This window comes from Lissotriton helveticus, chromosome 12 (assembly GCF_964261635.1).
Source record: "Lissotriton helveticus chromosome 12, aLisHel1.1, whole genome shotgun sequence".
Classification (NCBI taxonomy): domain Eukaryota; kingdom Metazoa; phylum Chordata; class Amphibia; order Caudata; family Salamandridae; genus Lissotriton; species Lissotriton helveticus.
In genome coordinates this window covers 551,289,533-551,305,303 of record NC_136073.1, presented here as the reverse complement: position 1 = coordinate 551,305,303, position 15,771 = coordinate 551,289,533, and the positions used below count along the sequence as shown (strand labels likewise).

The following is a 15,771-nucleotide window of genomic DNA, read 5'->3' as shown; positions in this document are numbered from 1 at the left end:
CATCACAGCATTGACCATCACGGGACTGAGCTTCAAACCGCCCTGTCCTGCCGGAAGCCTGGAATGGACAAAGGACCTAACCTCGGAGCGGTTAAAGAATGGGGTAGGACGCCACCAAACCAAACGCGATGCTGCCAAGTATCAATAGGTACTTCCTGTGCCCTGTACAGAGTATATTCATTCGGCACAGGTGAGGGAGTGTAAGTGTGGAACACACCAGAATTAGCGTCCACAGCCGGAAATGTCACCCACGAATAAAAGAGTTTGTACGGGTAAGCAGCTTCCGCACTCACCACCAATGGTGCACAGACATAATATCGACTCCAAAATATCGTCTGGACAGAATATCGAGTTTTAAATATCGTTTGGAGAAAATATCGACTAGACAGAATATCGACAGCCAAAATATCGTTTTTAAGGTAAGTGAAGTAATATCGACTGTAAATAATATAGACAGTGAAAATATCCAAGTATATAATCTAGATAGTAAAAAATATAGTTTTTTAAATAATATTTAATTATTTATAGTGTGTTTATGTTATAATATGTGTGAAAAGTGTCAATTTATTTTATTATTTTTTTAATTAATTATTTTTTTAATTATTGTGTAATTTAATTCTGTAGCGGGTTGTGGGTTTATAGGGGAATAGGGTGGGAAGTAATTTAATTATAATTAATTAAATATGTAAATTTATTAATTGGTAGTAATAATTAATTAATTGGTAATTAAATAATATATGTTAATTATTTAAAATTTAATTGGTAATTAATTTTATTTAATTGATTAATTGCTAATTATGTCAATTAAAATAATTTATTTTCTCTAGCGGGTTGTGGGTTTATAGGGGAATAGGGTGGGAAGTAATTTAATTATAATTAATTAAATATGTAAATTTATTAATTGGTAGTAATAATTAATTAATTGGTAATTAAATAATATATGTTAATTATTTAAAATTTAATTGGTAATTAATTTTATTTAATTGATTAATTGCTAATTATGTCAATTAAAATAATTTATTTTCTCTAGCGGGTTGTGGGTTTATAGGGGAATAGGGTGGGAAGTAATTTAATTATAATTAATTAAATATGTTAATTTAATAATTGGTAGTAATATTTAATTAATTGTTAATTAAAAAATGTTTGTTAATTAATTAAAATGTAATTGGTAATTAATTTTATTTAATTGATTAATTGCTAATTATGTTAAATGAAAGGGGTATTTTTAGGGTTCAGGGTCAGTTTTTAGTTTTTGGGTAAAGGGGTATTTTTAGGGTTCAGGGTCAGTTTTCAGTTTTTGGGTAAAGGGGTATTTTTAGGGTTCAGGGTCAGTTTTCAGTTTTTGGGTAAAGGGGTATTTTTAGGGTTCAGGGTCAGTTTTTAGTTTTTGGGTAAAGGGGTATTTTTAGGGTTCAGGGTCAGTTTTCAGTTTTTGGGTAAAGGGGTATTTTTAGGGTTCAGGGTCAGTTTTCAGTTTTTGGGTAAAGGGGTATTTTTAGGGTTCAGGGTCAGTTTTTAGTTTTTGGGTAAAGGGGTATTTTTAGGGTTCAGGGTCAGTTTTCAGTTTTTGGGTAAAGGGGTATTTTTAGGGTTCAGGGTCAGCTTTCAGTTTTTGGGTAAAGGGGTATTTTTAGGGTTCAGGGTCAGTTTTCAGTTTTTGGGTCAAGGGGTATTTTTAGGGTTCAGGGTCAGTTTTCAGTTTTTGGGTAAAGGGGTATTTTTAGGGTTCAGGGTCAGTTTTCAGTTTTTGGGTAAAGGGTTATTTTTAGGGTTCAGGGTCAGTTTTTAGTTTTTGGGTAAAGGGGTATTTTTAGGGTTCAGGGTCAGTTTTGGGTTTTTGGGGTACATATACAATATTGCCTATTATTTAATTAAATGTTGTTACTATATATATATGTTTTAAGAAATATGATTAAAAATATATTTTTTTTTTACTTTCATTAAATATTTAATTATTAAAAGTTATTTTAAGTAATTAATTTTTTATATTAATGTAATTAAACATTGTTTTTAGTAAAGTCGATATTTTTTACAACGATATTTTTGTAAACGATATTTTGTAGTCGATATTTTTGTACTTACCTGTTTGTACATACAAACTCGATATTTTTGTAGTAGATATTTTCACCTCGATATTTTGGGTACTCGATATTGTGGTAGTCGATATTCTTTCAGTGATCCACCACCAATATCACAGCCAAGCCTTCCACGGGTACATTGTAAGTCAGCAAATGATTGCGCACCGCAATGCGACTATGCTGCGGAATGTCCACTGGCTGGGCCATGACAGCACAGGAATGTAGAAAAACAAAGTAAACTTTGTAGCACAACTGGGTAGTAATTCAAAGAAACCGTTTTAGAAAGATTCAAGCTTGAAAAGACCTATTTCAAAAATAGGTAGGTTTTGTCCGACACCACCGTTTTCCGTAAACGAAAGTGAAGGGGTTAAGGATTGAATGATATACTACTCGAGTGTCATGATATAAGACCACCAACGTATAGGCGCCATGTAGCGGGAATTCCGTTCTCCTACAGAACTGTGCATAGAGATTTGGAACCTCAGTGAATTAGGGTGGCCCAAAACTCACCTTAGTACCCAAAATCCCCTTACCAAGCTAGCTACAGTGTCTCATTGGTCATAACAACTCCCAACATTTAGACAAACCAGAACATGAACTTAGAATACCTCAGGTATCGTGGAACACATGAACACTCTTTCGCTATATAATCATTTCAAACCAGAACGAGGAGTAAAAGAGGACACGTGCATATTTGAAATATTTATTTACTAATGCAGGGTTCTCAAACGCAGTATCTTATATAATACAAGCAAACATATTATAAGAATCAAAGTTATCAGCATAGTTACTAGTCCATAGAAAGCAAAAGGTGACAGCATGCTAAAATGCTGAAATGAATAGGAGTTAGCAACACCTAATTCTCACCCTCCCTAACTAGCAAAGGATATTATATCAATGAAGGTCTCTTTGGGTTTTAGCAGGGTGGGCCCATACCTCAAGATCTCAGTGTCAGAGGATCACATCATCTTCCACCAGCTCTCTGCATGCGAACCGCATCAAGTGTGTAACGTGTGCTCTGAGCAAAGCAATATAAAACGCGCGTAAATCCATATTTTGGCAGCAGCTGCATTCATGTTATGTCTAGGAAGGTGTGAAGATCAGACCTCACAACAACACTGTGTCGAGTTATCCTTGGACTCACTGTGCAGACATATTTTACCAAGCAAAGCTGATATCAGAGCAATAACATATTATTCTCATGTAAATCACAACGCTCTTCTAGGTTGAAAGCTAAAATAACAATTATGTGTCGTGTGCAAATGCAGCAAAAGGAAAAAATGGCGTTTAAACTTTTAATAAGCTCATGCTAACTTAACACGGTATATAGGTAAGCAGTAACTATATGACACTGCTGTGTCTACATTTTTCAACTTTATCTTTCCTTGCCACACATTTAGATTGACTTCACAGTTTCCCTTCGTCTGCTATCTTCAAACATTTAGGGATGATAACTGCTGATTGATTGGGTCTTCACATTTTCATGGATATTGTACCTATTCTGTCACCAATCATTTTACTATAATTTCAACAGCTCCAGTTTGTGGCCTTTCATGTCAGCTTATATGGTTCCACCCATGTGTTTGGGGTGGAAGATTAATTTTAGGTGGCTAATTTGTTTGATACCTGCATTCTCAGGGGTAGCTCAACTAGCTATACCCCTGCATTGCAGAGGAGAAATGATTATGATATACCTCTGTGTTTTAAGTGAAAACCTCCTGTGAGGTTTTCCTAGTGATCTAAGGAGGTGACCACCCATTTCTACACTGTGACTGTGTTAGGGAGAGGTTACATTTAGAACCTTTGTTGAAAAAAAGTTTGGATATGTGAATTGTTACCCTGGATGCTTAATGTTTACATGTAGGTGTGATAGCACATCTCTGCTCCTAGAAGGGTAATACATCACTATTCTCCCCATAAGACCCTGTTGCTATTTTCTAAATACAAATAAGTATATCTTTGCCCCTGCTCCAACTGTCCCGAAATAGAATGGAAAGGATAATTCCTCTACCTAATTTAATGTATTCATGCTTCCATTTTTCCTACTCATGCTCTGCCCCTATGGCCACAACCCTCTTGAGACTCAGTGGCATCCTGTAATTCTGGGATTCTGCAACACACCAGACCAGAGCTGCATCCATGGCCTATTTTGCTGCCCAGGATCTCGATTTATTGCCTGCCCCTCCTATTGTGTTGCTGTTCTGTGGGTTAAATATCCATGCAGTCATGCCTCTCATGAGGACTTCAAGGTCCATGTAGGCACTTCATAACTTTTCCTAGTGGCACCATGTTTGAGGGCTGTAGCACTGTTTTGGGAGCCATCGCTCTATCAGATGAGGAGCAAAATCAGCATGCACAGGTGACTTTAATGCAAACCAATATCAGTGGCAAGGAAAAATATGTAGAGCTGGCAATTTGTGAGGAGTAAGGTAAAGCAGAGAGGCAAAACCCTGATTCACGCCAACTAAATATTTCAATGTTTTTGTTTATTTCAATCTTTGCATCTGTCCGCAGAGGAGCTTGAAGCATAATTGAAAGAAGGCAGAACACAAGACAACAATTATATAGAAGAACTCCACAGCATTAATATTGCTAATTATTCAAAAGAGACATTAGTATCCTTCCTAGTCTTTACCACCAGCAGAATTTAAAGGAATTGTCCAAAGTATCTTGCTGCACATAAGGAAAGAAGTTTTTCTTTTAACATAAATATTTGGAAAATAATTTACGCAAACTGTTTTATGCAAATGTGATGATTATCAAAATACTTCAGAGATTCCTAGATACATACTAACAGAGAATTGCAGAAAGCTATCATATGGCCTTTAAGTCAGCAAGCTCACTGACATACTCCTTGGATAGTCATTTTATGCGTACGCCGTCACTGTGAAAATTCGCAGTATGCACGGAAGCAGGTCTTTGCACTACTCTAGAAAACCCGTAAAGTTTGGTAGAAATTTGCATGGCCCATGCCTTCGTATTCTGTGGGGTGTCTAAAAGATGCTATTTGTAGAGAACCAAATGCTACAGCTTCTTCTTGCTACATGGTGTCTACACTATCTATATAGACAGGCCATTGGGTCTGGCTCTATTCTTCAGAAAAAATATACAATGACTAAAAATCCACCTCTCTGGAAACATACATTGTTACCTGATTGAGTGTGTGCTAACCGTGCCACGCAGTCAGCAGCCAAAGCCAGGGTGATGTCAGAAGTTGAATGCTGCAGGGTATCCACCAGAATTTTGACCCCCAAAGCTGATGTGTTTGCTGACTCGTTGTCTGGAATGATTCTAGCCAGAACAGTAGCCTGCAATGAAAACAATGCATTTATTATTCACCAAAGATACATTTCGTTCTTTCTGAGGCTAAACAAAATTTTGCTTCAGAATGATAGTCCGAAGACCAAACCATCCTACAGAGCAGACTAAAGTATGAAAGGACCAAGTCTTGTATGACGTCAAGGGAGGAATTGATAAAAACAATGATGTCATGCACAGTGTGAGCGACTCTGTAAGAAAGTATGTTATTAGTTTAGGGGGTGGAAGCCCCACTCAGGCAACAACCACAATCCTTGTCAGGGTGGACCACAAAAGTCACTAAATCAACCTGTGCTTGACGCTCTGGTACCTTGGTATAACAACGGCCAGGCTTAACTTACAGGCACTCTGTAAAGTATTTATGCAGCGCACAAATAGTAATAAAGTGAAAACACAACACAAGAAAAATCCCACACCAATTCAGAAAAATAGAGGAAAAACCTAATAAATAAATTGAGTCCAGAATGACCAAACCGCAAAGTTTTAGGTATGCAAATGCAGCCCCTAAAAGCACAATGCGGTAATCTGGTTGGCCAAGACCGGGAGAAGTCACAAGTTCAGGCTGACTGTGATGTAACATGGGCCGGATACATGAACTAGGTTAGTCCCACTAATAAAGTTACAGTCTCAAAGTCCAACACGAAGAGTCCAGTTCGCGTTGGAAAAGGGCGTGAGAAGAAGGGAAAGCCTCGTCGCTGGTTGTCACTGTAGCTCAAACAGCAGACCTGACATCGCAGGTGGTTGTCGCTGTAACACAAAGTGCAGATCTCGTGTTGATTATTGTTGCTGGCAGTCACTGCAGCGTGAAGAGTCGGGTTCCCCAGAGCTTTGCATTGGTGTTTGCCATGGGCAGCAGAACCTTGGCACAAACAAGCCCATTTGTGATCCCGAAGTGCCCAAAACTTCAGGATTTCACCTTTTGTTTTAGGAGGAGCTCAAACTGATGCAAATCATTGGTCCAGGACCTGGTGAGGTACCTCTTGGAGATCAGGAACTTCATGCCTGTAAAAGCCAGAAGGGTACATCCAGGCCCAGTTGCATGTCCCGGCAGGTCTCGTGCAGCAGGTCAGCTTGGCAGTTTCAGGGAGGCCTCTAGAGCTTAATGTTTCCCTGTAACTCAAACAGGAGGTCAGCCAACTGACCCTGGGAATCACTAATGTTAGTCTATGATGAAGAGAGCAGGTCCAGTCTTCCTTCTCAGACAGCAGGGCAGGCCTCAAGCAGCAGAGCAGTCCTCCAGTAGCAGCAGGGCAGTCTTCTGGGGAACAAGGCAGGCCTCAAGCAACAGGGTAGTACACTAGGGAACAAGGCTTTCCATCTTCTGTAATGTACATAGGTAAAGGAGTGTACTTAAAAGCTGCTCTAAGGGTTCAATGTGTATATATTTATACCTGGTGCCAGCCTTTGAAGTGGGGGGGGAGGAGGGCTTTCCTATAGTACACCCACATCTAGTTCGGGAAAGTTCTTCACTTCCCCTGCCGAAGCTCCAAGAAGTCAGGGACGACAAAAGGCCAGTGTCAGGTTCCTTTGAGATAATTATCAGCGGCATTGTTGTCTTAAAATGGTATGTTTAAACTGTCATTGTCACCTACTATAATGTCCCTTTGCCCTTTGTTTTTTTTCCAATGTATTTCTATATTTTTTATTGTGAAGTAAAATGTCCAACACTGAACCCTGGGCCCGCCTAAACCCGCCCAGGCATCCAACTCCCCGCTGTGCACAGCGTTCAGCCGTGCGCAGCGCTGGTTTGGGTACAATCCTCCCTTGGGCGCCCCTCTCCCGCCAGCGCACAGCCTTTGGCTCTGCACAGAGTGGGGTTGGGCGCAGGGCCTGGTTTGTGGCCAAGCCCCACACCCAACCCCCACAGGCGTACATGGCTGACTGTGTAACTGTGTCCTGTAAATATATGAAGGGGTCATTGTTTGATGTAAAAATATACACTGTGTCATTTTAAGTAACAAAGACCAATGTATTGGCTTTATCAAAGGTATAGCAGACCTATTGGCGATACCAAAAGGTCAGCACATCAACATATATAAAGTAGATCTTTTTTTATAAATAAAATCCCCAATAACTATAATCAAATGGCTATTTTATGAATTGTCACATATCAATATTTTTTAAAAAGTGACTGTCTTAGTTTTATCTAAAAATAAAACACTATTAAAAAAACATCTTTGAGTCTTTTTCATAACTTTTTCAGGTCACAAAGTGCAGCCATAGCACCCACCACAAGAAAGTTCTGTGCTCCAGCTAAAGAGCATATAGCCCCAGCTTGGAGTGCTTTAAAGGCACATGGAAATCTCTCCTGGGGTTATGGTTTCAATGACCCAGGAGACATACTGATTTTTACGTTGCTGGGGGCTGCTGCACTTCCTATAGCCCTCCACAACATTTAAATAAAAAACGATTGGTGGTGCCACTGTATCTTTTTGAGTACCACCAGGAACCAAAAATAAAATGTAAAGCACTCGCAGGGCCTTATACCCCCACACCCCCGGGAAGAAGCAGTGAAAATGAAATAAGCGGCTACTCCGCTCATTTCACATTCAGTGTAGGCCCTGACTTTTTAAGGAAGCATGCTGCCATGTGTCTTTTAAAAAAAAGAATTATGATGGGGCATTGAGCCCACTCCTGCACTGCTATGGCAGCTGTGGGTGAAGACTTGTGTCCCCGCAAATCCACCAGCTCCCCTGCCAGCACCTTTCTTGGTGCTGGAGGAGTCTGATTATTTTGTTTGCACCTCAATGGGAGCAGCCTTTCTATTGCTCCCCCTGGAGGAGCAAACCTCAGCTCCCTGGCTGGCAAAGAGTTTACAGGGAAAAAGATCTCTGATTTTCTTTTCTGCTCCCGCCTGGCAGGATATATACAGTCTTCCTGCCCGCTCTCTGGCTTGGAGGGGGCTAACAATGTCCCTGGGGTTGGGGTCCCTGGGAAACTGCCTCAGAAGGTCCCAGGGTATGCACACACTTGTCAGATTGCACTCCAACAAATCTTAACATAAATGAATGTCATAAAGACAGTTTGGGCAAAATGGCTGTTTCCAACACACCCAATCATGATGCTACTTGAACTCTATCCTCCGCTCTCTTTCCAGGAAATTGTATTTTGCTGGCTTAGGAACTTGGAGCAGTTCATGCCTTGTTGTTACTGCAGACTAGCACATAGTTACCTGGAAAGCAGCGTGCACTCTGTGAATTTCTTGCTCTGACTGGAGAAATGTTTTGAAATTGTGCCACTGGACCCCTCCGGCACCAACAATCCGGCGCTGCTGGCAGAAGCTGTTGAAGGCAAACGTTGCTAGCGCGGCCCCTGCCAGAAGGCGAACTTCTTCATTTGTTGAGTACAGGAGGCGGAGGAGGTGCATGTGACTGAAGCCAGCGCTGTTGTATAGAAGCTCCATATTTGCAGTGTTGCCTGGACACAGTAGACAAAAAAACAGCAAGGTTTATCTTTTAGAACCCACAACCACCCTCTATAAAACCCTAAACCTTTCTATATGGAAATGTACATTCTCCAGATGCCATTGGGAAATATTCCCTGCTTTTTGCTGATCTCTGGTGTGTAATATAAACTGATGGCTGAGTTGTGAGAGGTTTGATAGCCTAGATGTGACCTGAATTAGGCACCAGAGTTCGAATTGTACATTGGGTGCACTGTCTTGGATCGCGCCATAGCTTATCCTTACTATGTGAGCCTGGCCCTGACCTGGACACCACACACCATTGCCCTTAATAATGCATTGTTCTCAGCACAGATGCAAACTCTTATAGTATGTACTTGTGCTGAGAAGAGCACATTAGTCAAAGACAGAACTATGGTTTGAAACTGCTGATCTGTTTCTTGCTGCAGTCAGACTGGCTGAAGTTCGAAGTGGGGTCATGAATTCTCCCCAGGCGGGTGCAGCTTATAGTTGCACCACCTTGTAGGGTGGTCTCACAGAGGGTCCTTGGGGCCCACAAACAACTCCCCTTCTCAGGAGCACCTTTGGGGGTGCATTGATCGAGCACTACCTTGAATGTTGCACACAATCCGTCATAATGTGCAATAGTAAAGGGTTTCCTGATATGTATGGGGCTATCCCCATGCAAATGATGGACCACAGCCTGCGGATTACCCTGTTGCACATATTGAACCAGCGTGATCAATATCACAGAAGGGGTCATGTAAGTGTCTGCAGTCCCTTCAGTAATACCAAAGTGCCCAGGGGGTGCAAACAACAGGTGCACATGCATGCTGCTCCCCTGGGGCATTTTCTATATGTTGGTACCAGGTCAGAAAGACCTTTAAATCTTGGCCGAAAACGACAATGTGATTGCATGTACATTAGGTACACTCCAGATTGGTTACTGGGTTACACTTGTGAGTCCCTAGTATATGGTACCTTAGGTACCAAGGGCATAGGTACCCCAGAGGCCTACCAGGGGCTGAAGCAAATTACCTCACAACCTTAGAACATCTTTCGACATTACAGCATGACCCTGTACTCCCACCCTTGTCCCTCAACAGCATCATATTTCTAAGGGAAGCAGTGGAAATTAAGGAAGTAAACATGGCACCCTTTACTTTCTGTGCCCCTGCTAAGTTCTTGACCTCTCGATTACATGGTTAGCAAGGGCAGAGCTAGTGGCACTAAAGGCAATCCCGCAGTATCAGCTCTACCCCTTGGCTACCTCCACTTGTCATCCATGAAAAATTCTATGTATGAGGGTTTTCACCTATCAGCACATTGGTTACAAACTTTGTTCAGGACATGCTCGAGTGACGGATGTTCTTAAGTGCCCTTCATCCATCTGTTTTTTAGTGCCAATATCTAACTTTGTTAGTCTCCGTAGAGATCCTTGTAGGCAATTCATTTTAGTCCTTGCACAACTGGGCCAATATCCAATGACTTAATGAGAAACTTATAATGTCATTTCTTCTTTTCGATTAAAAGCTTTTGCTGAAAAGGAAAGTGATGCATATCACACTGTACCGTTGTTATAGAAATCAGGTGTAACAGGAAGTTGTCGTTGTCGTAAGTACATACCATGTCGACCTACTATAGCACAACCTGAAAGGTGCTTCAACTGGCCATCCCTAAAAAATAAATCTAAAATGTCCATATCTAAGAGGATGATTGCTAACGGCGTTTCACATTGAGACAGTTTTGTTCTAAGAGTTCACACTCAATTCAACTTTGGTAGCCATTGTGAGGACCTAAAATCCCACCTATTCAAACGGGACCTAAATAACTACGTTGGTCATTGTGACCCCAGGGTGGCAGCTGGCAAACCACTGTGGCGGTGGAGGCCCCACCAACCGAGTGGTAACCAGACTACCACATTTAACATTTCTACCTGTTGTGGTAGGCACATTTCTACACGTGTCCCTGCCAAGATGGCGGGTTCACTTTTTAGTGACAATGTCAATGTGACAGGACTGGCATAACATGGTGGCATGATAGAGAGGCTTTGCTTAGGCGTCTCCCCCTACATATTAGGGGCATCTTAGAGTGTTTTTCTGCCAAACACTGCCACGCCTTACATGGCCATCCCTGGCAGGACAAATCAGTGTTGTAATGCTCCTTCTAAATCTGGGAGCCCATCTCACATTGTGAAGCCAGCAGGCCTTTGGCTAACAGCCCAATGCCAAGGACCTTTCAACAGCAGAGCCAGCTGGGGATCCGAGATGCTAACAAGATTTATAAAGCGCATGGCTACCCCAGTAACGGGGCTTCCCAGCACTTGGGCATGAAAACCCAAGTGGTTCCCCAAGCTCTTAAGGAGGCTTTGGGTGCGGCAGAATGCGAACCTGCTTGATTTCGGAGGGTGCTTTGTTAACGCCTCACTTTATAATTCCCTACGACTGCGAGCTGTTCGAGGTACAAGTATTTTAATGAATGTTTTCACATGTTTTAATGTATGATTTATGGCAAATTTTGCAGAATAGAGATTTTCTAGATCATACCTGTGAGCCCTAATTTTACCTATTTTGCTTTGGAAATTGCTTTTCTCTGCTGTGTAATATTGTTACATGTGAAGAGCTCTGCCGCCCCAGTGACTGGGTAAGCGCTAAACAAACATCATTATTAGATAGAACAAAAATGTTTCTAGTCATGTGAGACGAACACTTAGTCTTTTTCATTAATATATAAATCCATCTTGAATTATTAACAAGTGGGACTAACATTCACGTACACCCATAAAATCTATAAATTAAGAATCCTATTTGATGTTAGTCCCAGGGCCGGGTCAGAGCCTGCTTTACAAGCAAACAAACCCAGGCTGCTGTTAGTCGGAGCTCCTCGGAGCAAAAAGCCTGGGCGTCGTGCTTCGATACTAGACAACAGTCAGAAATGTGATTCATTGCACGAGGTGAATGTTTTTCTAATTTCACAAACATGTTTGCCTTGGTTAAGCCAGCCCTGCCTAATGACCCACGCGCGGTTAGGTATACTATAATGAAGCACTGAAGGTGGACCGTGAGAAGACGTAGAAAAGGCTTGAAAGCCTCGAGTTACTCATTGGAACAGAAGAGCTGTGAGGCGAGACCTTCAGACTGAATTAGTCACCCACTAGACCCAGTGTTTGCTAATTATAATTAAAAAAAAAAGATTGGCAAAGCCAATAGTCTCGCCTTTGTGACTTCTTGGCTTTGCCAATGGTTATTAGCCATGCTGCACAGCATCCCCAATGCCTTGCAGCTGCTAAAGAAACAAGCATTGGTAATGCATTGGTTTCGCCTATCTATCTATACTAATATAATAAAGAGAGAGCCCAAAACGTTGAGGCGGGTAATCTCAGGAACCACAGCACCAATCACAACACCCAATACAGCGTTGGAAAGGGCAGTTCCAGCAGAAGGACATAGGCTATGCAGAAGTCCACCATATACATTTAAAAGGTAAAAGAACCGTGCCAGCAAAGTAGTCCCTTGTGTCATGATTTGCCCTGATCCGCGGATGACAGATGGAGGAAGGAGGGTCTCGCGGAGCGGAGCGGCGCCGCGGGAACTACAATGACCAGCATGCCTAGAGGGAAGGCAGCGCAAAACTACACGTCTACTTAAGCAAGCCGACTCGAGGACGCAGCGTCGGTTATTCGAACTGTTGTTGGCATTGCCAGAGAACTCTCCCCTGTGATCCGTAGCGGATATTGACCTGAGGAAGCCGAAGTCAGATAGAGCGGACGCTCTCTGACTCGTTTGGGTATCGGCATCGAGCTGTGTCTGAGACGCGCACCGAGAAGGTGATTGCAGAGTCTGGGACACGGAAGCTGAGAAGCACGGCTGTGCTTTATTCGACCGCAGTACGCGGGTGCAGGAAAGGGCGTTTGCTTCTCTCACCGGAGACCTTAAGTGCACCGCCGCTGAGACGCACACCACGGAGGTGTTTGCCGCGTCTCAGCGTATCGGAGTCAACAGCCTTTACAGATACATGGAGAGAAGAGCGGCTGCTTTTTCTCTCCGTGCCCGTATTGTTTGGGTCCTGAGAAGCAAAAGAGAGGGTCCAGAAGCAGTGCAGGTCGAGCGGCTGTTCCCTGACATATACACGAACGGAAGGTAGAGTGCCCGGCTGGGCATTCCCTCGTTTGGTACTGCTACCGCGCCCCAATCAAGAACAGGAAAAGGGCCCAACATATCACCCCCATCACAGCTGTCGAGCGGCATTGTCGGGCGCCACTTAGCACGGTGTCCTTCGTTGGGAGAACACCGGGACTGGTGTTCATGCGAAGGATGGTGAGGCCATCCAGGAGCTGTGATCGGGTATCGTTAACATACTTTGATACTAGTTGTACATTGTGTAACTGTAATAAGCATTAGTCTTTACCCTTGATCATTAAATCGGTACAGCACTAACTTGTTGTCTGTTGTCCTGAGTATTTGCGGGTTGCCCCTGATCCCGGGAACATCAGGGCGTTACACCTTGTGGGCGTGTCTGCATTGTGCTGTGGATGTGTGCTGGGGCGTGACAAACGCTGGGGGCGTGTGGTACGTTCCGCCCTTCATGCTATGTCTCATATCTTGTGCAAATCCCACCCTGCTCCCTTTAAATACCCCTGCACCCCATAATCATAGCCCACCCTTACACCTTAAAATACCCCAACACCCTTAAACACTAACCCATCTTAACCCTATAAATATACCCTGTACCCCAAAACCCAAACCTATCCATAAACCCTAAAAATACCCCTGTACCCCAAAACCCAAACCTAGCCCTGAACCCTATACATACCCCTGTACTTCAAAACCCAAACCTACCCCTGAACCCTAAAAATACTCCTGTACCCCAAAACCCAAACCTAGCCCTGAACCCTAAAAATACCACTGTACCCCAAAACCACCCCTGAACCCTAAAATACCCCTGTACCCCAAAACCCAAACCTAGCCCTGAACCCTTAAAATACCCCTGTACCCCAAAACCCAAACCTACCCCTGAACCCTAAAAAATAACCCTGTACCCCAAAACCCAAACCTAGCCCTGAACCCTAAAATACCCCTGTACCCCAAAACCCAAACCTAGCCCTGAACCCTAAAAATACCCCTGTACCCCAAAACCCAAACCTAGCCCTGAACCCTTAAAATACCCCTGTACCCCAAAACCCAAACCTACCCCTGAACCCTAAAATACCCCTATACCCCAAAACCCAAACCTAGCCCTGAACCCTAAAAATACCCCTGTACCCTAAAACCCATACCTATCCCTAAACCCTAAAACTATCCCTGTACCCCATAACCCCAAACTATATCTGAACCCTTAAAATACCCAAACACCCCAAAACATATACCTCAGTACCCCAAAACATATACCCCTATACCCATACTTACCTTATCCAAACATTAAAAAAAACATGCTTTTACCATTCATGCATTTACAACGAATTTCGTTGTAAATGTATGCGTGGTAAAAGCATATAAAATGTAATGCCATGCGTTATAATGGCAATGCGGAGTCATGGTACTTTCGTAATGAAAGTATGCAGAGTGATGGTATACGGAATGAAAGTTGCGGAATAATGGGTGTTTACCCTCCCCCGGTAAGTACATTGGTGGCACGGCGGCCCACATCTCCAGCAACATACTCATATTTTTTCACCACCCATTTGAAAAATGCACTGATCTCTCTCATTGATGGCCAGCACCGACATACACTTTTAGGCACACCTCCCGCCACAAGTTCTAGAATTGCGAACTTTAGAGCTGGGGAGCTACGTTCGAATCTCGGCATCAGCTCAACATCCTGTGATTCCAGGCAAATCGCTTTGTCTCCCCGTGCCTACCACAAATGAATGTGTTCTTCTGTAATGTAAATTGTGCTCATGCCATGTTGTCGAGTTCGCGCTATATAATATTGCAAGGAAAAATAAAGTAGGGAAACTCAAGTTCACACACTACTGAAAGCGCACTCTTAAGTGCATCAGCAGTGCACTGTGAATCGGAGCGTTTCACAGGCCTGTCACAGATAAGAAATTATATCAAAACGAAATCCTACAAAACAATATACTACTGGCCGGCAGCAATTCATACCCGGACAACGTCGGGACGGGCTGCTAGTGTAATGAATAAAGAGCTGTTGTCATCAATCATCGTCCGGGAGAAGGAAAGAGTTCCCTGACAGACAACACGGGAGTGGAGAGGATGTGGCGCAGTGGCCGAAGCTGCTGACTCGTGAACTGGGGATCCCAGTTCGAATCTTGGTACCTCATAACATCCTGTGATTCTATGCAAATCACTTAATATCTCTGGGTGATAAATTGTTATATAAATATGCTGCAATAGTAAAAGGCAAAACTTTATGAAAATATAGTTCCACCAAAGCGGATGTTAACAGTATTTCGGCAGCAGGAAACTGATAAGAGAAGCAGACGAGGAACAAGCATTTGTAAATTCAGGAAAATATGCTACGGTTAATTGAAATGGATTAAAGGTAAGTGGCACGCACAGGAACCAATGAGAAGCCAGGAAAGAGAGCAGGCGGGATGCAAGTCTCTTCTCAGTTTATATGAAAAACAATAGATTTTTCAAGCACAGCGCAAGCGACGTGTAGGCAAAACCTAAACACGAATGCATGTGTGCGCCTACAAAATGACTCCATTTTTTAGATACCGATCAGAATCGGATGGTAATTAAAACAAAATGTACAAAAATGTTTTTTTCATATTTTAAAGAAGGCGGAGGGGGAAGCAACCAGGGCAAATCAATGGGAGATGGAAAGCAATGCATTGAAGTACAGGTATCACGGAAACAACACGGGTAGGACAGGAAGACACTGAAGCAACATGGGGAGTGTGATGATCACGGAGCAACAAGGTAAGAGCGCGGAAGATCAAAAGCAACATGAATGAGTCCAGGTGGACACGGAAGCGACTCGGTGAAGGGTGGGCAGCGGATACAA

At 42.8% G+C, this 15,771-nt stretch overlaps 1 protein-coding gene across 2 annotated transcripts in view; it reads right to left on the bottom strand.

Moving 5' to 3' along the window:
• Positions 1–15,771, bottom strand: part of LOC144799873 (uncharacterized) — a 434,568-nt gene that overhangs the window by 224,939 nt on the left and 193,858 nt on the right. For both annotated transcript variants that reach the window (XM_078671473.1, XM_078671474.1), the window contains exons 6-7: positions 8,569–8,813; positions 5,230–5,386 (exon numbers count right to left, since the gene is read on the bottom strand). In XM_078671473.1, the coding sequence (XP_078527599.1) occupies positions 5,230–5,386; positions 8,569–8,813 (402 nt within the window). The remainder of the gene's footprint in view (positions 1–5,229; positions 5,387–8,568; positions 8,814–15,771) is intronic.